The sequence below is a fragment of the Hyperolius riggenbachi genome, chromosome 4, assembly GCF_040937935.1.
Source record: "Hyperolius riggenbachi isolate aHypRig1 chromosome 4, aHypRig1.pri, whole genome shotgun sequence".
NCBI classification, from domain to species: Eukaryota; Metazoa; Chordata; class Amphibia; order Anura; family Hyperoliidae; genus Hyperolius; species Hyperolius riggenbachi.
Window position 1 is genome coordinate 340399666 of NC_090649.1, and position 25158 is coordinate 340424823.

Consider the following 25158-nt stretch of genomic DNA (forward strand, 5'->3'; position numbering starts at 1 on the left):
ATCGGTGACTTTTAGGATGGCGGGGTACAGCAAAGTAAATCTCCATTTTCTCTGCACACATTCACTACACGCTGCATTACATTTCTGTCTCAGCTTTGAAACCTCCAAGGAAAAGTCATTAAACAACCTGAGCACTGCGCCCTGATATTCCAGTCACTGTTCGCTCTGCCTGTATGCGCGCAATATGGCGGTTTTGTCCGCATAGTCCAAGTATTTAATCATGACTACTCTCGGTTTCCCGTTGCGATTTATCTCTTTGGGGGGGCCCACTCTGTGGGCTCTTTCCACTTTACAAGGTGTGGGGAGTCCCAGAATCTGTGGTAGTTCCTCTGAGCATAGCTTGTGAAGTGTGTCTGCGGCAAATGATTCCGGGAGGCCTACCAATCTCAGGTTGCTTCGCCTGGAGCGATTTTCCAGGTCCTGTATTTTGTCATGCATCTATTTGTTTTCCGCCAGAACTCTATCTAGCTTTGTTGCTTGACCAGCGTTTTCATCTTCTATATCAGAGATGCGCTGTTCTGCTTGCGTTATGCGCTGGTTGTGGGCCTGCAGCTCCTTATGTACTTTCTTCAGGGTCTTCTGCTGCACAGCCCCTTTTATCAAAGATTCTAAATCAGGCCTCAGTTGTCTAACTACTGCTCCCGCTATTTTATCGTATTCAGTCAGACCAGACTCACCCCCATTTCCTCCTCCTTCGTTTTCCCGAGTCCCACTCCTGAAGGGTCTGGCTCTCTGCCTCCTCTGGGGCTTGGGACGATGGTGGGGACTTCTCTCCCGTGCCTGTTTTGGCCTTGCTCTTAGGCGCCATCTTGTCTCCCGGCGCATTGTCTCCCCGACTGTCGTCTCTGCGGGTGAGATATTTGTCCATGTTTCTTCCGGGCGGTCTGCGGAGGTTTATTGCGTGGCTCCCTGCCTTTGCCTGTACTTTCGCTAGCTATGGGCTCGGCTGGAATATGATCGCGGAGCGGAGCTCAGCAGCTAGCCTCCTCTCATCGCGGCGCCGGAACCGGAAGTCCAACATATGGGTTTTATGTACAGTAGCAGTAAAAATGTTTCTGTACCGTGTTAGCCAAACAATATATGTAGGTAGAAAAAAACAAAGTCTTGTAAAACACCAGTGGGCCAACACTTAAGTGAACCAGGACACAGCATGCAAGATCTAAAAGTACTTATTCTTAAGGGTAGCTTCAAAAATGAACAAGCAAGAAAGATTTCTGAGTACAAATTTATGAAAATGTTCAAGACATTAACAGAAGGTTTAAATTGCGGAATGGGATTCATGACTCCTTATGTAACATGATTGACTTGGCTTCACTATCTTCAGAAACCTGCTAGATTTCATGTTTGCTTGCATAAACTCACTGGCTCCAGCCTGATGATCACCTGACATCTAACTGCTAAACAGTTTGCCATTTCCCTGCATCAGTGTTTTACTACAGCTAACATCTAGAAATATGCCTGAAGAAGGGGACTAGATCCCAGAAAGCTTGCATTATTTAACTTTATCAGTTAGCCATTAAACGGTGTTACTTTTACAAGACTTTGTTTTTTTCTACCTACATGTGTACAGTAGCAGTGTTTATATTAAACCATAGGGGATGAAATTCCTTGCATTTCCCTTTAAAATGCATAGATAATAAAGTAATTACTGAAAACAAATATCAACCCCAAAAAGCCCAATTTGTAGTGAAAAATACAAGATATAGATCATTTCATTGTGATTAGTAATGATTAAGCTATTGGCAAATGAAAGGGATGAGCACTGAAAGGTGAAAATCGCTCTTGTCCGTTAGGGTAAAAACCGCCTTGGGGTGAATTGGTTAAAGAGACATTGAAGCGAAAAAAAAAAAATGTATGATATAATGATATGTATGTGTAGTACAGCTAAGAAATAAAGCATTGGGAGCAGAGACATAAATCTAATATTGTTTCCAGTACAGGAAGTTACTCAAGTTGTTATCTATGCAAATTGCCATTGACTTCCACGACTTTCAAAGTCGCAGAGAGCTCTGTGTTCTGAAGGCTGTTAACTGTATTGTTTTTTCTTTTGCAGTTCAGGACAGGTCAAAAGTTCACTGCCTGTTCTGTAAAAAAACATTTAGAATGCTGAGTAATGTATACACTACAAATATTAGAGAATATGCAATGTTATAAAAAAAAAGCGGTATAACTGAAAATAAAAATATAAGAATATTTTTTTTGCTACTAATGTTCTAGTAATTATCTGTACTACACAACCAATTCATTAGATCATAATTTTTTTTCCTCTTCAGTCTCTCTTTAAGCGCTGTAATTTGTCTGCCTTTGCCATATACAGTACGTGACAACGAAAATGTGACGGGTATAACGGTGGGATACAGTAGTCATACAGTCGCGCCCTATGTAGATGACCTGCTGTTTTTCTTGACAAACCCTCTCACGACCATACCTAACCTATTAGCGGCGTTTGACACTTTTAGCAAATTGTCTTTTTTTAAGTAACTACCGTACAACAAATGCGAAGCATATAATACAGGGTTAACAGAAATGACAAGGACACAGCTTGAATAAAACTTCCCATTCAAATGGAAACACCAACATATTAAATACCTAGGTACATTTATCTCTGACTCCCTGACCAATGTATATGCTCATGATTTCCCCTCCATGCTGAAAAATCCTAACTAATGACTTAAAAAAGTTAGACCTACCACGAATATCATGGCTTGGACGAATCATGGTACTAAAAATGAAGGTTATGACCGGGCTGTTGTATCTTTTCCAGACCCTCCCAGTTACGATCCTCTCTTCGTTTCATCAACAGGCCCAGTCAGTCTTTAACAAATATATTTGGAAGAGAAAACCTCCCAGGATTAAGAAAGCTATTTTATATAGGCCTAAGCAAACTGGTGGGTTAGCAGTACCAAATGTGGCTTATTACTGTTACGCAGCGACTCTATGTCCTTAGCCAAACTTGATATCCCCCTCTTTGTACACAAACCCTGCAGATCTTTTCGAGGCGAAGACACATCCCAGACATGTCACCTTAATCCTTACCGTTATTGCCTATAATTGATAACCCAAACTTACCCTTAGGGCCCGTTCACACTTATAATCGCAGAACGCCGGCGATTACTGCCGGCGTTTTGCGGGAGTGATTTTCCCGCGATTAGCGCGGAAAAATCACTGGACACTGCAGCGGTTTTGGAGCGATCGCGATTAGCTAATCACGATCGCTAATAGAAGAACGCTCGTCGCCGGCAAACCGCTGCATGCAGCGCTGTTGCGGTTATCGCTAACCGCAACAGTGAGAACACTCGCTACATTGTGTAGCGGTTTTTGCTAAACCGCTAGCGGTTTGCCGTGAGCGGGAATCGCGTGATTCCCGCTCAGGTGAGAACGGGCCCTGATGCTGGGAATGCACGGAGCGATCCGGCGGCTCGATTAGCCGCCAGATCGATTGCGGCCGCCTGGACCGATTAGTTATCTTCCACTCGATTCCCCGATATTGTCCGCCCGCGGGTATCGAGCGGCTCGATTGATAAGGAACTATCGCTCCGTGTATTCCCAGCATTTAGATGTGGAGCACCAGGGTGGAGACCATGGGATTAATTAAAGACACCAACTTTAGCTAACTTATCTAATCAGGGATGTTGGTTGTCTTTGTCAGACCTGCAGCACAAATTTGATAAAGCTCAGACTAGTGGGGTTACTTTTGAATAATATACCTACTTAGGAGTGAGGCCTTTACAGTCTCCTCAATAGTTGGCATTTGAAGGACTATACATGGGATCAGGCTCTATTACGAAGACTCTCTCGTAAATCTACTTAATTCTGATAACTTATCCTGAAAATGATTTGCCTTTCTTCGCTACATGGGAAAGAGATCTTGGTAGACCTTTCTCTGAGGCAGAGGGGAGAATGTACATTCATGCTCACAAAACCACAATGTCAGCTAGGATACAAGAAATCAATTATAAAATCCTTTCTCAATGATACTACACCCAGCTTAGGCTCCACTGTATCTTTCCTAATGGCAATGACAAATACTGGATCCCTGTTGCTCTTGTCCATTGCCAAAAGACTTCTGGGGGAAAGTAGAAAGGCCTACGAAACATGTTGCTGATAGAGATGTTATCACAAGCCCCGTATTCTCCCCAGGCTCTTTTAGCTGGGTGCTCCACCCGGCTAGTTTTGGAGAGCACCCGGCTGCCATCAGCTCACCTCCTCCTCTGCTGTAAGCAGAGAAGCGCAGCCCTGCATTCTGTAATTTCGCCCCACGCGGCTACTACTTCATGCCACCCGGCTGGAAAAAAATTCTGGGGAGACCACTGCCCTAGTGGCCGGACCGCACAATGCCTTCCAATCTGTTTCAGCACACAGACCATGCAATCTGTGGTTGCAATCGGTGCACAGAAACCACTGGGATTTTGGCAGCAGACCGACTGCAAGGGAGCTTGTGAGTTACGGTAATACAGCTTACACACTATTTCAGGGTATAACTGCCACCACCTCTGTTCTAATGGGACAGAGGAACCCACTGACTGGCTGATTCTAGACCTGCAAATAAAAAAGGTTAAACACATGCTATTCTATCTAGCTATCGACAATAGTAGCGACTCTTCAGAAGCCAGGGTCAGTTTGTGCGGCTGAATAGCAGGGTAGCTAAACAAATAAAGGACGTCAGTGTCGTTTATTACAAATGGAATATAAATAATTAATCTATACAGAAAATCATTAATATCAACAATTATAGAGACATTAGTAGCACAGTATGGAAAATAAAAATAAGGGAAGTTACTTAAGTTCGTGGAAATATGTCCTTTCTGGGAAAACTCGTAAAGTTCCTTTGTTTCAGTTCAGGCAAAATGGCCATCAGCCACATGGTCCTCTGGCTGGCTATATCAGGTGATGGTACACAGGGGAGGACTCAAGTCTGCCTGCTGGCAATGTGCTTTTGATGAAGCTGGTTTAGGGATGTGGCAACGCCTGCCCCCTCTGAATTACCCACCAATGACAGCCCACCTCCTCCTAGGGGAATTTTGAGCTTAAATTGTAAACCACTAACTTATAAACGATAAATGTCATATTTAGGCGGACAGCAGATTCATAATTGTCACAAAATATCGATTAATATGACATCTTGCATGAGTGTGTTAGGCTGTCCTGTCCCCGAGAAGGGTCGTACACCAATAACCGGACGGGTTATTTTTATGAATTTTATTTCAGCACATTGGGCAGATTTTAACGAATAAGACTATATGAATTTCAAAGCTGTGCTCTACACAGTTTTCATTTGACAGAAATCATAAACCACATACATTTAAATCTGTTCCCCAGTGGTGCCACTGTGTCGGAGTTCTTCAGTGGACCCCTGTGGAGCTAGCTTCCTTTGGCTTCCCCTGGATGAAAGCCACCTTTTGGTATGTTAATTATCATTTAAGCATGACCAGCTAGAACAACCTGAGTTTTACACCAGGATTCCAGCTAGGGTTTCACACCTCTGGCTAATTAACAAGTCACAGGCAAAAGGCTTCATAAACAGACTTCCTCTATCAGCTATGAAAGCTAGATTTCCAAAAGAAGACACCCCCCCCCCCCCCCCCCTAGACATCAAATGTTGATCTGGCAACGCAACGACAATCGGTTCAGGCAACCGATTGCGTTTTCTGGTCTCACGGCACAATGAGTGGCCCATGAAGACCTATAAACGGTCCATGGTATGTCACATTGTCAATGGTGCCAGGTGCTTTTAGAGAATCTGAGGATTTTGATAAAGTACTGGAGGGAAGATGATATATTTTTGTTGACTTGCATATGGGGTGGCTATCGGAGAGGAGTTTATGGTTTACATACATCTGAGCTTTCCTAAATCCTATAATTGATGGGCTGACGCGACAAGCCATGCCTGTTTATCACAGCTAGGTAAGTGCAATATTTATATCTCCATGTTGGATATCAGACACTGCGTAAGCTGTTTTCCCCTTTTAATATCCTACCGTTGTAGGATTATGGTTAATAAATATATAGCACTTTATTTAATTGACATTTGCAGGAGCTTAATGTGTCCGGTGGTACAGGTATTTATACGGTATTGCACAGTTAATGATACCCTGTTCTTTTTCTCTGGATATTGCCTATTCTACTTAATGTTGATGTGGATATCTATAATGTGATCCTGGATGTATTCTTGTAGCATATGCATTAATTGTATCATAATCATTTTCAAAAATAAAGCATATAAAAAAAAAAACTTCTGGTTCATAAAAGAAAGAAAGTAGTAGGAAGAGTAAGGCCGGTTCTTCGGGGATTACTACGCGTTGGCATGGTAATCCTTCTGGCTACAGGCCAAGCATGAATTGAGGCTCTCTAGTGCTCACGTCTTGTGGCTGAAATTAGAATTGCGCAGTAGTGTATTGAAAAAATATGCTCCCGCACATGCGCACCGCAACGCAAGCTGAAAAAAAAAATTTAATTTCTGCATCGCCATAGACTTACATAACTTCCGGTTGCTGCTCGTCGCCGCCCAAGCTGGCCCCCAATGCATTGTTGCCGTGCGTCAAATTTGCTACTTCCGGCTGATTGCAGCGCACCAGGTATGAATTGCCCCATAGACTTTCATTAGCATAGTGTTACCCTGCGACAAAAAAGGGTAATGCAACGCACTAGTGTAAAAGGGTACCAAGGGTTAAAAGTTAAAAAATAAATCACTCCTGCTATTTAGATTAACATGACATTCTGCATGAAACACTCTTCCTACTACTTTCTTTCTCTTATCAGTCATTTTTAGTTTTATTTTTTTAGCCATTTTGTGATAGTGGTCCTTTAATAAGTTGCTAGCAGGCAAAGGGGATACCTGTAGAAACGTATATGTGTGTGTGTGTGTGTGCGCGCGCGTGTGTGCATATATATACACACGTATAAATATATCACTTACCAGAAGTAATAGCTCTGTGAAACTGATACAGATCTTCATCCACTAACTCAAGTGCCACTTGTTTTATTTTTTCACGCACACTATCTAGTTTTTTCTTTGCTTCCATCAAAACTTCATCTCTGTTAGGCTCACTATAAATACACATAAAAATGGTAGGGGGTCAAGAACTAAAAACATTTCTAAAACATGTGGCGGTAAATATATTGAAAGATATTTTATCAAGTTATGGTGCAAAACAAGGGGTGAACATCAAATAAATACTAGGCCACTTCAGGCCATTTCCTGGTAATATGTGTTTAAACACTGCGCGCATGTGACAGGTGATGCTCCAGAAATGTATCACCAAGTATGGTTATTCGTACATTTAATAGCAAACTACATAAGCTCAGGAGAGAAGCATAGGCTTTAAGTATTCTAGTTGTGCACAAGGATATAAACAACAGTGAAACTGTGGTCTATAACTAAAAAAAAAAGCGATTATGTGAAGGTTAAGGGACTCGCGGGGCCAGAAAAAAAGCAGTTTTACTTACCTTCTTCCAGCCACTAGAAGTCTACTACTTAACTGCACAGACGCAGTACGCTCACAATGACGTGGGCTCTCGCACGGGCCCGCTCATGCGCAGAAAGAACTGACCCACTGGGGGCCTGTGATCGTTACAGGCTGCCAGTAGGACCCCAGAGAGGACCGTAGCTGTGCTGTGTCACAAATGACTTCTTGGGGCAGGAAGAAGCTCCAGGAAAAGTAAAAAAAAATTTTCTGGCCTCGTGACTCCTTTAAGTTTCAGAAGGTGGAATGCATACTCACTTATCCCACGTGAAGAGTCTTCGAGAAGGCCAGGAAGAAACATCAGCATAGTAAGAATGTGGATATTACAGTTTAAGATGTAGTGGACGTAGAATTGTTGTGTGGTGAGGACTGAGGTGTTATTTTTGTTTTTGCTTTCTCTCCCTTTCCTTTCTTTCTTCATTTTCTAAGTAGGTCTGTAGTGGGCCATACATCAATGCTAGGGGGCTTTTAGGAGTGAGGGGGTTAATTAGGTATAGGGCGCTAGAAAGTGCTGCGGCGGATATTTTTTTTTCTGCCCTCTCCCTGTTTTGTTGTAGATTTTTCTCTTTACCTTTTTTTATTTTTGTACCAGCATTGTGGAATGGTTGTATGGTTGTACCTCTTTTTATATTAATGTATATATCAGTGTCTATATGCATTTCAAATACTGTCTTAATAAAAATTTTGATTAATACATTTTTGTTTTTGCAAGAGAACAAAATGTCTTTTGAAGCGAAAATATCTAATACACAAATATTCAAATAATGCCAAGGAGGCACTCTTGCTTGACAACATCTCTCATACTGTACACAAACAGGTACACAAACGTTTTCAAGCTACTTGCTTTTCCTCAGGTGTACAACAAATGTTGCATGAAAAGGTGCATTCATACACTGCCATTTCAGACCCCATCCCCATAAGGGCAATTCCCACAGCTGGACTTAACCCTTAGTTATACAAAAATGCTAAAGGGGAATCCACAGTCAGTGTCTACCCCCACAGAAAACAACAGAAAGAAGCGTATAACTCCATAAATGTACAATTTGTTTAAAGGAAACATTTGAAACTGGTATTTTCATTCATTACTCTGGGTGCAACACATTGCAACTTGTGGATCCATCGTGCTTCCTTTCTCAATCAATGTGCCCCTGTCTATCCCTCCTCTGGGGACTGGCATCTGCACGTTTATAATTGGTAGTTCTTCTCTTGTGCTCACCTATTCTCACTTTCATTGGACGTGTGGTTTTAGTTAGAAACAACTGATCCGCATGCTAGTTCAGGGTTTATGGCTAAAAGTATTAAAAGCAGCGGACCAACAGAGCAGCAAGGGAATGAGCATTGTTTAAAAGAAAATAAACATGGCAGCTTCCATATCCCCCTCACGTCAGTTTATTTATTAAAGTATGTGTATAAATATATATATATATATATATATATATATATATATATATATATATATATATATATATATATATATATGTAAGAAATACGATATTGCTGAAAATATTGTATCAGCAATGGGATATTAATAAAGACAACAATACCGATTTCTCGTAAGTTCTAGGTGGTCGTTTGGCAAAGAAATACACATCAACAAGAGTATAAATAAAGTTTATATTGCAAGTGGTATTTGCGAAACAGGTACAAATATTGATGAACTACAGAAAACAACATGTACAGAGCACTCCAACCATATAAGCACATAAAGCTTAGGAAACAATGCCCACAATGTATACATTAATACATAACATTAGTGCAGCTTCCCAATATATCTTCTAAATACAGCCCACAATGCGCAGATACATCTTACCATTAGCCATGGTTTCCAGCTAACAGCCTCACCAGCCCATTCCAGCAAAAGACCCCCTCACAGCACATGGTCAAAGACAATATACCCCTTGACTCCACCCCCTCACCCTACATCACATCCCTTTGAGGAGGAGGCTCAGTGTCATTGGCTGAAAGGATGCCCCTCAGGAGATTCAAACTTTATCCCCGCCTAAGGTCAGTTAAGCAGGAAGTGACGTCCTTTGTCTGAAACATGTGCTCTAAGAATGGATTTTCAAACCGTCCAATTCTTACAATCCCCCACTTGAAGGTGATCGAAATTTATGAGAGAACCTTCACCAAAATGTAACAGTCCATAGATCCATGAATGGGATTAGATTGGATTCCAATGTCCATATAAAGAGTCCATCAATGTAAGTTTCCCACAAAAACAGTCCATAAAGTTCTCTTTTTATGCAAATATTTTCCAAATTGCAGATGTAAAAGTTCATAATGACTCCAGTGTGGATGCATTCAGTCTCTTGCACAGTCCCAGAAGTTATCAAGACATCTGCAGATAGCACATCCGGCTCAAGGTTCCAGCACACTGGATTCTTGGTTAACCTACATTTGCGCAAAATAGCAGAACACAAAACAACACAGTTCACAGACTCACAAGTCCTACCCCATTAATTACTTTAAGCAGCTTTGATAGGACTTCTGATTGAAAATGACAATGATATATCAAGACATTGCATGGGACCCATCGAATTTTCCAAGACTACCATTTTGGAGACTAGCACATGCTCTGTCCACTACTACTCCAAGATCAGGCCCCGCCTATAATGTACACATCTGCCATTATCTGCCCAGCTCACAGTCTCTGCTCTCTGATCACTCACCACTCTGGGTGGTCACACTCCAGCTCTGTGTGGCTTCCAATGCCGAGTCCCTCTCCCAGCTTTCACTGGTTCACAGTGGTTTTGCGCGGTTGCTGAGATTTAGACTTCTATGGCAAGTTACACCTGCCTCTCCACTTACTCAGCCCGCACTGACAGTACCACGTCACTCTCTGGCAGCACTCAAGCATGCCACTTACCAAGCCAGGATGGACTCATGATGCTCCCACACTCAGTTTGTGAGGCACACAGCACCTTATATGCCACATGCACTGGAAAATTAGCCAAAGAGCTCTCCACTCCGTGATTCTGAAACAGACAGGTTAGCAGACAAAGCACAGCAATGGAACCTCATTATGATTTCATAGCTTCAAAAGCATATGCGTGAACTATATTACCTACTAAGTACAATAGTACTGCAAAACTGAGCCAATCACTAGGGTCACCCATGTCTTTGTACATCAGCATCATCTCCAATTGTGACCCTGTAAACTTGCAACTCATAGAAAACATTATAAAAAACATAACAGACTTTGATATCTGGACTGTAACACTCTAATTGCAATGCTATTACAACTATCTGGAAAAGGGTCTCTGTAGACATACACAGTTCAATCCCATTACACAGTTTTACAATCTTGTGGACCTTTGACTGCATTTATAAAAACTTTCATGGGTGAAGACACTCATAATGAAAGCACATGGGGCTTTCAACTTCTGCTGAATCTGTTCAACACTTCTGGCTAAATCTTAGCTTAGATGTGGTCTGCATATTGTATCTGTACACTTAATTATTTGGGCATTTACATTAACAATAGGGACAGTTTAATTTGTGCTTTCTGTAGTATAACATCTGTACTAGAGCAAACATCCCCCACTTGACTACATACAAAACCCAATTTAAAAGAAATGAATCAAAACTGTTGTGTGCTTTGAAATCTCAGGTATATGCAAAGTACCTGAAACAAAGCTCACAACCAGAAACAAAAACTCCAGATTGAACAAGGCCTTACCATTTGTTCATTAACATAATTGACCTTACATTACAAATTTTAAGGCATTTTAAATCTGGTTTTCCCGAAATAAATTGTTGCCTTTGTAAAACGCTAAATTCAAAAACATTTCAATGACCCGCAACTTTGTGCATGGGTCCTTACAAGAGGTGAGGAAACAAAAATTCAGTCTCACCTGCCATGCCTTCAGGCCATTCACAAAACCCTCTACTATAGTAAAGTAACAAAGGCAACTCATTCACATTTCCATGGCTACAGTCAGAACCTGAAACTACAAAAGTAATTTAGAATTTAACTTTTCTGACTGCAGATAAAATGATCCATTAAATAAAGAGGCTTATTCCAAACTAAAAATTTGTTAGGATCCTCTTCATACATAAACGCATACATAGACAGACAAACAACAAAACGCAGCTGGGATCTTCTTTTGTTCTTCGGTTTCCTATGAAACAGAAACTGAAAAACCATTAGCAACATTTGACAAAGCCCCTGAGTGAGAGGGTTCTGGAACCTTCCGCACTGTTTTAGTTCCCATACATTTTGCTTTATTATTCTGCTCTGGTTTGCAGAATTTCCTTAAGCCGATTCACCTCAGCTTCTAACTGTGCATTCTGTGCTTCAATTACTCTAAAAGGAACCCAGGCTCTATCCTGTCTACAGTGCCTTTTCCCCCACCTGGGAGAATAAACCTCAGTTTCTCTCCTCATGGTATGGTATCTATTATTTCTCATAATATTATTTCTGTCTCCTCCAAAAGATGGACAAAACCGCTTGATGTGTCCCTGTTCCCCACAGTGGTAGCACCTCCGTATCTCATTCGTGCGGAAAGCCTGTGGTAGAGGTGCTCTTGCTTGATGGAAGGAACAGTTTCGTGCAATATGGGTACTGCTTCCACATGCAAAACATTTCTTAGAGGGATCTCTGAATTGGGGCCAGGGCTTACTATGAACTCTATGGGCTGGAGCAGGCCTCTCCATAAAGGACACTCTACTTTGGTTAGACCTGTTTTGTTCTTTTAACATTGCTTCAGCCCTCTTAAAACAATTTATAATTTCAGTGTAAGAGCTTTGGGCTGAAATCACAAATCCCACTAATCTGCGTACTTCAGGGAGAGCTCTATTAAGTAATGCACGTTTATAGAGTTCATCGTTTAATGTCCCGTGTGTTCCAACTGGCAATGTATATTTGTACAAGGTAAACAATTGGTCAGCAAAACCCTGGACAGATTCTTGCCCTCTTTGTGTACAGCTCCCAAAACGGGCATGATAATCTATCTCTTCAATACCCAGAGACTTCAACACCTCATTCACTAAATTATGTTTAATTCTGGGTTCTGTAAACACTGAATGAGGCAAGCTTGATCTCAGAGCATTATTCAAGCTGGCCACAATGACATCAAACACATCAGTATTGGGATTCAGATTCCTATGCACTTTTTCAAACTGCTCAATTCTCATCAGAATTTCTATAGGATCATCATTCAAATCTATACATCCTAACTCCTGACTTAAAGCATGAATTTCTGAGCTGGACAATGGTCTTACAACAGTAGTCTGTGAGATAGACATGCCTAGAGGATCCACCATGTGTTCTGTACTTATAGGAGCCATCTTTAACACTCTCTCATAGCAAGCCTCCTCACCATCCATCTCATTCATCCATGCATCATCCCAGTCACACTCATCACTCTCTGACATGGAAACGTTAAAAGCAGCAACCACTGCACTGTGTTTTCCCAACTGTTGCTTCAAATACTCTATCTGGGCTAAACACTGAGAGTGATCAATGTCTGCCTGTGTATGGGACACTGCTAAAGATCTTATGGCTGCTTCTGCATCTTTGAGACGTTCAGTTAATCTCTCATTCTCACTTTGCAACTCCTTATTTGCCTCCATTGTCTTCTGATTATTTAATCCTAGAGCAGCAGCATTTTGAGCAGAAATGGTCAATCTGCTGACCGTACTATTTAAATATTCCGCCCTGTCTTCTAATTTTCTTTTCTCTATTCTCATACATTCAAACTCTTTTGCCATCCAACAGGCTGCAAATACCAAGGCATGTTTTGCTTCTGTCTTGGAATATTTCTTGGCCAACATAGCCTCAGATATAAAACTTTTAATCTGAAGCCATGGTTTTTCTGAGTCCTGGATCTGGTTGACTATTGTTTGCAAATCTTTAACTTTTGTGATTTTACCAAGCAATAGCTCCACAGCATTGTCCATTCTGTTTACCCTTAAACAAGAAGATGACCAGTCTATTCAATTCAAGCACTTTGATCTCTGTACACAACAATAGGCAGAGTTTACACTGAAACCATGTGGCTGCTTACCACAATTTCTCACAAAACCTTTCTGCAGTATAAGCTCAACATCAGACCTATCTCACAAATCCAGCATGCAATATTATACAGTTATTAATATGCTTTCCCGCCAAATCATAACACACCTCCTACCTGCAGCTCACCATTTATGTAAGAAATACGATATTGCTTAAAATATTGTATCAACAATGGGATATTAATAAAGACAACAATACCGATTTCTCGTAAGTTCTAGGTGGTCGTTTGGCAAAGAAATACACATCAACAAGAGTATAAATAAAGTTTATATTGCAAGTGGTATTTGCGAAACAGGTACAAATATTGATGAACTACAGAAAACAACATGTACAGAGCACTCCAACTATATAAGCACATAAAGCTTAGGAAACAATGCCCACAATGTATACATTAATACATAACATTAGTGCAGCTTCCCAATATATCTTCTAAATACAGCCCACAATGCGCAGATACATCTTACCATTAGCCATGGTTTCCAGCTAACAGCCTCACCAGCCCATTCCAGCAAAAGACCCCCTCACAGCACATGGTCAAAGACAATATACCCCTTGACTCCACCCCCTCACCCTACATCACATCCCTTTGAGGAGGAGGCTCAGTGTCATTGGCTGAAAGGATGCCCCTCAGGAGATTCAAACTTTATCCCCGCCTAAGGTCAGTTAAGCAGGAAGTGACGTCCTTTGTCTGAAACATGTGCTCTAAGAATGGATTTTCAAACCGTCCAATTCTTACAATATATATATATATATATATATATATATATATAGATATATATAGATATATATATATATATATATATATATATATATATATATATATAGCCGACATATTACCCAGCGCTGTACAGAGTGTTTATTGTCTTGTCACCAACTGTCCCTCGGAGGGGCTCACAATCTAGTCCCCACCATAGTCATATGTCTATATCGTGTAGTGCATGTATCATAGTCTAGGGCCAATTTTTTAGGGGAAGCCAATTAACTTATCTGTAAGTTTTTGTGATGTGGGAGGAAACCGGAGTGCCCAGAGAAAACCCACACAGACACGGGGAGAACATACAAACTCCTTGCAGATGTTGACCTGCCTGGGACTCGAACCGGGGACCCAACATTGCAAGGCAAGAGCGCTAACCACTATGCCACCATGCTGTCCTTTAAATAAAAATAATAAACAGCGCTCTCATAAAACAACAACTAAATCGCATAATGCTGCTAGAGTCCACAAGTCCTTTTTGTATCCATTGAATTAGTTAAAAAGCTTGCACAATAGATGTTAAAAGCCACCACATGCTTGACTACCTTGGTGTTCCCACTACCTTAATTGAACGCTTACCAGTTGCTGCCAAGCCCAGTTATAAGGTTGCGTCCGAGGACGGCTGCGGCAAAGAGTGGCGTGGCTGCTGGGATCCTGAAGGACGGCGGATGGCTGCGGCGAAGAGGAGCATGGCCGCTGGGACCCTGAAGGACGGCGGGTGACTGGAGCTAGACGGAGAAAGAGAGGATCGCGGCAGCAGGACCAGGTGAGACCTTCTCTGCCACACTTTTTCCCTATCTTTGGCATATAAGACAGTTCCCAGTTTTGGGGAAGAAAAAGTGTGTCTTATATTCCGAAAAATACAGTAGTTTTAGGAGAGCATTGTTATTGTTTTTATTTAACCACTTAAAGAGAACCTGTACTGAGTAAAAACATTTAAAATAAACACATGAGGTAACTTCAAATGAACATTGCATAGTTACCTTGCCATCAGTTCCTCTCAGAAGCTCACCATTTTCTTCTGACAATAATCCCTTCCAGTTCTGACAATATTTTGTCAGATCTGAAATATATCAGTTGCTGTCAGTAAAATATCAGTTTCTGTCAGTTATAGCTGAGAGGGAAACTGATGTACCAGGTAATGTCCATGTTTCCATATGGCTCAAGTGGGCGATGTTACAGTTTAACTGTGTGCTGACCAAAAAGCTGTTATGGGTAATGGCCATGTTCAAAATGGAGGACAGAAAATTCCCTTGATCACAGTGAACAAATAGGACGCGGGACAGGAGAAAGACACTGAGGAGTAGACTACATGGAAGCGAAGTATGACAGGTTTGATGGCTGTCCATGCTTGGAAGCCATCAAACCTGAATTAACTTGAGATGATTTGTAAAGAGGAAGGGTCCAAAATACCTTCAACCAGAATCCAGACTCTCTTTGGAACCTACAGGAAACGGTTAGAGGCTGTCATTTCTACAAAAGGAGGATCTACTAAATATTGATTTACTTTCTTTTTTGTGGTGCCCAAATGTATGCACCTGCCTAATTTTAAAACAATTATTGCACACTTTCTGTAAATCCAATAAACCTCATTTCACTTCTCAAATAGAACTGTGTGTGTCTCCTATATGATATACTTAACTGTCATTTTTTATCGTAACAACCAACGAAAAGGTTGTTACAATACAGGAAAATCATGATGATTAACAAGGTTGCCCAAACTTTCGCATCTTACTGTACATGCAAGTCTATCTCATTGTGTCACGTCACCTCGGTTATCCTTTAACATTTTGTACTCGTGCACTGGTTTTATGACTTCAGGTTATTTGATGCTTTATAGGCATACAAGGACTATGTTGCATTAGGGGCTGCCCCTGGTGGCCAGCTGACGGAGAGACATCTATTTTCTTCTGTTTTGCCCAAATAATTAGCCATACTTCACTCCATACATATTTAACAGGCATATCTTTAAATGTTGGTCACCTCATACTATTAAACATCTCATGCCACATATCCCATTGTAGCTGCTGTTAGATATCTCTCCCTTGGCCGGTGGGCACGGTCAGTCTTTTCTTAAAAGGCTGGAATCTTGAACTACCGGTTGAATCCGTTCCATGTGGCAAGCACCTGTGACTGTACCTCTGCATTTGTCTTTTAGCACAAAGGGAATAATGGTAAAAAGACACATCTTTATATAGATATGACCATAAGTCTGACGTGCAGGAAATGTCCATATATGGGCGGCACTTCTTCTGTGTCCCTTGCTGCCTTATGGTGTTGTGTCGGAGTTTGCACTTCGGATGCTGTGGGATGGGGAGATGTCCAACTTCTTCTACCTCACCATATTCTAATACCTATTCATCATTGCCTATACCGCGGGCTGTATTGTCAACTCCTCCCATCACTGGGCACTCCATAACCTTTCTCTGCTATCCCCCTGGGGTGTCTCCCTTCCCCTGCAGAGCATTGTGTGCCAATGCTGCCCTGTTGAAATTTTGCTAATAAGAAGCCCAACAGTTATTGCTCTATTTATATAGGTCATAAGAGATGCTCATGGATGCTCACTATCTGTTTTATACTATATTTCAAAGACACTGCCCGTTTGTAAGCAGGTTTAGTTGTTAATACATATACTGTTAGATGGGAGCCTCAGATGCTCTGACCTGGGGTGTGCAGAAGAGATGTCACGTTCTCAGTGGACCTGCGTCTCCAACCAGGCTTCACACGAGGAATGTAAGGACACTGGTTTTCTCCCACACAAGTGCTGCAGCTGGATAGCCGTATCCTGTCTCATGTTCTACCTTTTCCGTTTCAGGTATAAGGATCCTCATTACGTTATAGAGGATCAGGGAGGGTTAGGTGTTCAGGGAGTTTTTGCTTATTTTATAGGGAAGGGATTCCCAGTCCTAAAAATGATGCAATACATAGGTCTATTTACACAGGTCATGTAATGGAAATGTTACATTGTACACATGGTCATAAAGTAAATTCAACCGGTTCAGCAGCGCAGTGTCGAAAACCTCATGCATCCGAGCAATGTTCACCTCCCATTCATTCGCCAATAACTTTATGGCTACTTATCACAATTAATTGATCTATATCTTGTTTTTTCCGCCACCAATTAGGCTTTCTTTGGGTAGTACATTTTGCTAAGAATTATTTTTTTTCTAAATCCATTTTAACAGGAAGATTAAGAAGGAAATTAAAAAAATGCATTATTTCTCAGTTTTTGGCCATTATAGTTTGAAATTAATATACGCTATTGTAATTAAAACTCATGTATTTTATTTGCCCATCTGTCCCGGTTATTACACAGTTTAAATGATGTCCCTATCACAATTTATGGCTCCGATATTTTATTTAGAAATAAAGGTGCATTTTTTCAATTTGCGTCCATCACTACTTATAAGCTTATAATTTAAAATAATATAATAACATACTCTCTTGACATGCATATTTAAAAAGTTCAGACCCTTGGGTAACTATTTATGTTTTGGGGTTTTTTTTTTTATTTTTTTTTTCTTAATAAAAAATGTATGTGGGTAATTTTTGGTGTGGGAGGGAAACAGCTAATTTTAAATGTAAAATAATATAATTGTTTAATGAAAAGTGTATGTGGGTGCAGTTTACTATTTGGCCACAAGATAGGCCACAGTCAAAAAAGTCCTGGATGCGAGCGATCTCGCATCCAGGAACTAAAAGAAGACGCAGAAATACAGCGCTCTCTCAATAGAAAGCATCGGTTTTTCTGCGGGGAAGTTAGATCGGTGAATGGGAATTATATTCCCATTCACTGATCCGGGGGATAGCGGCGGGAGCGCGCCCGATCGCGCGCACCATGCAGCAGCAGCAGAGCCTATCTGGACGAGTAAGTTCGTCCAGATAGGCCAAACTGGTTAAACTACTATTGTACTAGTGACTTGAAAGTGATTCGCTGGAATGTGCGAGATTTAAATGGCACTGTAAAACAGCAACTGGCGTACTTGAATCATCAGAAGCCGGACATTGTGGCATTACAGGAGACACATTTAGTGCAAAATAAAGAGCTAGCTTTGAGACATGACTGGGTGGGCTAGTGGGAGTGTCGTTACTAATTACAAAAATCTCATATTCCAAGCACTAACAGTGCGTGAGGACCGTATGAGTAGATACATATTCATACACTGTAGGATTATGCGTATTCCTCTGGTTATCCTTAATATATACATTCCCATCTCCATATAGTGCAGTAGTGATTAAAGAGGGTGTCCAATTTCTCACGGATTATCCCTGTGCACATGTACTGTGGATGGGAGACCAACACAGTTTGCAATCCTAATCTGGGAAGATACCCCGCCAAACTAAACAAAAACACTAAATTTGTGAATTTAAAGTGGACCCAAACCAAACATTTTTTTTAATTAAAAATATTTAGTTGCACCACTCTGACACATACAAAGATAAATAAACACTCTCTCAAACCTATGAGCATTTCAGTGCATGCTTTTCACCCTTCTCTTTTCATAACTAGGGTTATACTGGGGGCAGCCATTAGCAATTCCTCCATTGCCAGACACCACCTACTCCATCAGTTTGCTGGATTTTGTCCCGGCAATTTGAAAGGAAGGGAGGGATTCCTCCAATAAATGTAAAATATTTTATATTTGTCATCATGCAGCTGAAAAAAGGCTGCTATTTATTATTATAATTTAGAAAATAGATTTTATTTCTGAAATCTTGTATTTTTAATTTAGGTCTGCTTTAATGATGGAATTGAGATATACTGTTGTGTGGAGACATTTCAACCCAACACACTGCATATACATACCACTAAGCCACGTTTGGTGCTTCTTTCCACCTGGATAATTTTTATGCATTTGTTTTGCTCCTAAGTGATGTATCTCGGGTGGACATACTACCCCGTCTGGTTTCTGATTATTCACCTATTTTAATCATTACATCTTGGGGTAACAAGCCCCCATTCCAGTTCTGGAAACTAAATCCGTTCTAGCTGGACCTAATAACACATGATGATATAGCTAAGCATATCAACGAATTTCCCTTTGTCCACAGAAATGTAGAGCACGTGTCATTGGTATGGAACACGGTCAAGGCTTTATCCGTGGCGAGTTCATAGCTGCAGTGGCCAGGTTTAAGGAGGATTTGTCATCATGCAGCTGAAAAAAGGCTGCTATTTATTATTATAATTTAGAAAATAGATTTTATTTCTGAAATCTTGTATTTTTAATTTAGGTCCGCTTTAATGATGGAATTGAGATATAATGATGTGTGGAGACATTTCAACCCAACACACTGCATATACATACCGTCTTTCCCCTAAAGTAAAACATCCTCTCATTATAAGACCTAGCTGACCTTTCACTCATTCTCTAAATATAAGGCACCCTCCAAAAATAAGACCTAGCCCCAGCCTACATTACATGCCCAGCCGCAACCCACATGACATGTTGTTAAATGTATTTTAACTTGCTGTCCTGCTGGCCATCCTGTTGTCTCTGCGAGGTCTCCGGGTCCGGGACACTCGCTATTCAATGCGGGCTGATTAACTCTCCTTCAGTCCGCTCTGTGCCATTATTCTTTCAAGCTCCGATATTAAAGCCTTGTAATTGGATGAAGCAGTCTGGGAGGCGGGATCATGCTCCGTTTTTGGGCCAATCACTGCACTCGCTGCTACACAGCGAGTGCAATGATTGGCCCAATAACGGAGCCATGATCCCGCCTCCCAGGCTGCTTCATCCAATTACAAGGCTTGAATACCGGAGCTTGAACTGTTCTGCGGCGTGCTACAGCTTCTTACACAGGCGGCCAGCATGGGGACAAGTCATGTAGTGCCGATCAGGCACTTGTCATGTTATCCTTGCACACAGGAAGTTTATCACCTGTGTGCAGGGATGACATGACAGGTGCCTGATCGGCACTGTAACATTACAATAAGCAGCAGGAAGAGGCGGCCAACATGGGGACAAATCGCGCAGTGCCGATCAGGCACCTGACATGTCATCCTTGCACACAGTAGATTTCTCAACTGTGTGCAGGGATGACATGACAGGTGCCTGATCGACACTGTAACTGCACAATAAACAGCAATAAAAGGGGGCCGGCATGGGGACACTTCATGCAGTGCCGATCAGGCACTTGTCATGTCATCCCTGCACACAGTTGATAAACATGCTGTGTGCAAGGATGACATGACAAGTGCCTGATCGGCACTGTAACAGTACAATAAGCAACAATAAAAGGCGGATAGCATGGGGACACATCATGTAGTGCTGATCAGGCACCTGACATGTCATCTTTGCACACAGCAGGTTTATAAACTGTGTGCAGGGATAACATGACAGGTGCCTGATCAGCACTGTATCAGTACAGTGAGCAGCAATAAGAGGTGGCCAGCAGCGGACACATTTGCAGTGCCAATATAAGATATCCCCTGAAAATAAGCCCTAGCACACTTTCTGGAGCAGAAATTAATATAAGACACTGTCTTATTTTCGGGGAAACACGGTACCACTAAGCCACGTTTGGTGCTTCTTTCCACCTGGATAATTTTTATGCATTTGTTTTGCTCCTAAGAGATGTGTCTCGGGTGGACATACTACCCCGTCTGGTTTCTGATTATTCACCTATTTTAATCATTACATCTTGGGGTAACAAGCTCCCATTCCAGTTCTGGAAACTAAATCCGTTCTAGCTGGACCTAATAACACATGATGATATAGCTAAGCAGATCAATTAATTACCCTTTGTCCACAGAAATGTAGAGCACGTGTCATTGGTATGGAACACGGTCAAGGCCTTTATCCGTGGCGAGCTCATAGCTGCGGTGGCCAGGTTTAAGGATGATTCCAAGTGCAGAAAACAGGACCTAATCTCCCTAATAGAAGTAGCCTGCTAACAATATCTAGTACCTAGGTTCTCAACGTGTGGTACGCGTACCCCTGGGGATACTTCTGATGGTTTCAGGGGGTACTCTGGCTTGATAAACTCAACCAAGAATAACATATTTAGTTGAGTTTTAGAAAATGAGAAATCTTATTTAAAACAACACCAAATTATTATTTTAGCTAATTAAAAGCAATAGCAAATGCTTGGAAATTGTTTAGAACCAATTATCATGTACTATGATTAAAGGATACCCGAAGTGACATGTGACATGATGAGATAGACATGTGTTTGTACAGTGCCTAGCACACAAATAACTAGGTTGTGTTCCTTTTTTTCTTTCTCTGCCTGAAAGAGTTAAATATCAGGTATGTAAGTGGCTGACTCAGTCCTAACTCAGACAGGAAGTGACTACAGTGTGACCCTCACTGATAAGAAATTCCCTTTTTTTCCATCTTTCTTGCTCTCAGAAGCCATTTTCTGCTAGGAAAGTGTTTTATAGTTGGAATTTCTTATCAGTGAGGGTCACACTGTAGTCAATTCCTGTCTGAGTCAGGACTGAGTCAGCCACTTGCATACCTGATATTTAACGCTTTCAGAAGACCCTTGAGCAGAAGACCCTCAAAGATGAGAATCACTTCCTGCTGCACTGCCCCAAATATACTGCAGCCAGGGAAACCTTTAACCACTTTAAGATCCCTAGTATTGCATAGCTACGCCCCTGTAAACTTCACGTGCGGATCAGGGGGGTAGATATGCATACTGTTAACTTACCACCACGTTCACGAGCCCCACGCCATTTTCGTTCACCTCACCGTTGCAGCTCCATCTCTGATCGGGATATGAGAATCAACTATTCTCAATCCCAATCACCGTTCCTGTGTCTTCCAAGAGTGTGCAGAAAGGAGATGCAGGTTCTTATTCATAACAGACCCAATACTTCCGTGTTTCTATTAATAGAACACAGTCTCAGTAGCACCATTTTGTGGTCAAAGAGTAAAAATACACCTAATTATACCTCTATACTGTTTCACATAGAAGAATTATTATTAGTTTCTATTTTATTATTTTTAACCCCGTCCAATCCTGCCCCATAGTTACCAAAATAAAACACTTGTTAAAAAAAAAAAAAAAAAAAAAACCATTACATCATTTAATTTTTTTTTCTTTACATAAATAGTTACCTTAGGGACTTTTCTAATATGTATGTCATGAGGGTATACAACTGTTCATTTTGCAAATAAAGTATTTTAAAAGGTGAAATAGTGTTAAAAATCCCTAAACGGAAAAAATACACCTTTCTTTCCAGATAAAATATTATCGTCATACATTGTACTAGGCACACAATTTAAACTTTGTAATAAACGGGACAAATGGGCAAATAAAAGGTGTGGGTTTTGTGTATCGAAGCACATTTTATTTTAAAACTATTGGCTGAAAACTGAGAAATGATTTTTTTTCTTTTTTTTTCTTATTATTCCCTTTACAAAGCATATAAAATAAAATAATTCTTAGCAAAAAGTACCACCAAAAGAAAGCCTAATTTGTGGCTAAAAAAACAAACCAATATATAGATCATTTCAGTGTGATAAGTAACAAAGTTATCACTGAATGAATGGTAGGAGCGCTGAAATTTGAACATTGTTTTGGTTTTACAGGGAGAAAAATGACTTCCAGACTTTCACACATTACAGGATGAGAGAAAACTCCACATTCTAATGGGAGAAGAGGAATTCCCAGGCGCAATTGCGGCACACTTTGTCACAGCATGCCAAGACTGAGAGGAGCATAAATATAATATTACATTTATATGCATTTTTTATTGTTGTGCTATGCCTGTGTACCATGACTTTCTTTTCAATAAATATCCTTTAAAAAAATATAAAAAACACAGATTAACTGTTCATTTACAAAACAAAAAACAAGCGGATTGCTTAAAAAAAAAAAAAAAACCTATACAGATTGCCCCCTACTAACAAATCACTCTAGTTACGTTTCGCAAAATCACAGTTGTCTTCATGTACAAAATATACAATACTGTTTTTTATTTATTACATATTCTTGTTAAATGTTACAGTATGGTATTTTAACCAAGGACCGATACTTTATGGAACTAGACAGGTAGGTAAAGGACACCTCTACCTATACCCGATTGAGGGGGGGGAACCAAACAAAAAGTTATTCTGGAGGAATTTAGATAACTCCTAAGTGAAGACCTAGATAAAGGTATATTGAAGGACCATGAGTTTGAATTTTTGATACACTCGTTACCAAAATTTCACATAATTTATCAGGTACCCAAGAGTGCCACCCAGGCACCAGGAAGGCCCATGAAAAGCGGTAGAGGCTCAGTTATCCACCGCTTGGGACCAGTACCTTGATGACTTATTGCAACCAGCTGTCCAGAAATTACCTTGCTTACGCAAAGATACTAAAGGTTCTAGACCAGGATAAATGTTCGGTCCATGGGTCTGCTTGCTACGGCTGATGTTCCATCCCTCTACACAAATATCCTTCACAAGGAGGCTGTAGAGCACTTCCTGAGACAGACTGATCTGTGTGAGGAACAAGTGGTCTTCCCCTTAAAACTGTTGATGTTTACTATCTCGCAAAATTATTTTTGGCACCAGGGAGAGTTCTATCTGCAGATAAGGGGGTGTGCCATTGGGGCCGGGTTTGCCCCTTTCCTGGCAAATCTATGCATGGAAAGGTGGACGGAGAAGATCCTATGAGAGTAAGGGGGGGGGGGGATATAGTACAGAGGAGGTATATAGACTATATCCTCATAATAAGAATTTGAAAAGTTTATTGAGACCCTGAATGTTATGAGATCAACATTAGACTTGAAGTTGAAACTGATGATCAAGTAATTTTCTCGACCTAGAAATTCACAAGGGAGAGGGATGGGTATGGACCAGAACCTTCTTTAAAACAACTGACTGTAATGGTTATATATACAGACTGGTAGCTGTCATCACCTGAGGTGGATTAGCAATGTCCCTAATGGACAGTGCAAGAGACTATGTAGAAATCGCGCAAGGTTGGAGGATTTTGACTCTCAGTCCCTGATGGTATCTGAGAGGCTCATACAGAAAAGGTATTACCCCCGTGCTTTAGAAAACACAAGACTAGAGGACAGAAATGTAGATAGAGGGCTGGTGCACACCAGAGCGGTTCTCCAGCGTTTTTTAAACCGCTTGCAGGGGGAAAACCGTTTGGCTAATGAAAGTGAATGGGACGGTGCACACCAGAGCGAATCGTTTTTACCACAAACGCAAACTCAGGGGCTGCAGCATTTTGTAGAGTTCTGAGGTGTTTCTGCCTCAATGTTAAAGTATAGGAAAGTGGAAAACTGCTCTTAAAAACGTTAGATCAGAGCGGTTTTCCAGGCGTTTTTGTTACCGAAGCTGTTCAGTAACAGCTTTTACTGTAACAATAGTTGTAATCTGCTACACAAAAACGCTCCAAAAAACGCTAGGCTTGTTTAGAAAACATGCCTACAATGGCTCTGAAATCTGCTTCAAAAACCTCTAGCGTTTTGAGGATCTGCTAGAGATTTTTGGTGTGCACTGGGCCAGAGAGAACATCTTGCAAAATAGACCTAAAATGGACAAGGTTAATTAATTGTGGTTTTTCCCAGGCTTCAATTGTCAATATTGACAACTTGAACACATTTTTACAAAACACTGAAAGATTTGTAGGAGGATAGTGTCCTTAGAACAGTGAACAATAACATTTATATAGCGTGTTTCATCCAAAGTGCGTAGCCTCTCTCAGATTCAGTAATTGGTAGTAGGATGAACAAAAATTATATTTCTGCAAATGCCGAACTGAGCAGGTGGGTTTTCAGTCTAGATTTAAACACGTCCAGAGGAGGAGCTGTCCTGATCTGCTGAGGTAAGGAGTTCCATAATGTAGGTGCGACCAGGGCCGTCCCGCTCATGAGGCGGGGTGAAACGTTTGCCTCAGGCGGTACTTCTTGGGGGGCGGCAACCGCCCGTCCGTGGGTGCGGGGGGCCAGCCGCCGAGCTGGAGGGGTAGTG

At 41.1% G+C, this 25158-nt stretch overlaps 1 protein-coding gene across 1 annotated transcript in view; it reads right to left on the reverse strand.

Moving 5' to 3' along the window:
• Window positions 1–25158, reverse strand: part of TSNAX (translin associated factor X) — a 209436-nt gene that overhangs the window by 64081 nt on the left and 120197 nt on the right. Inside the window, exon 4 of the mRNA XM_068279534.1 lies at window positions 6917–7047. Coding sequence (XP_068135635.1) covers window positions 6917–7047 — 131 coding nt within the window. The remainder of the gene's footprint in view (window positions 1–6916; window positions 7048–25158) is intronic.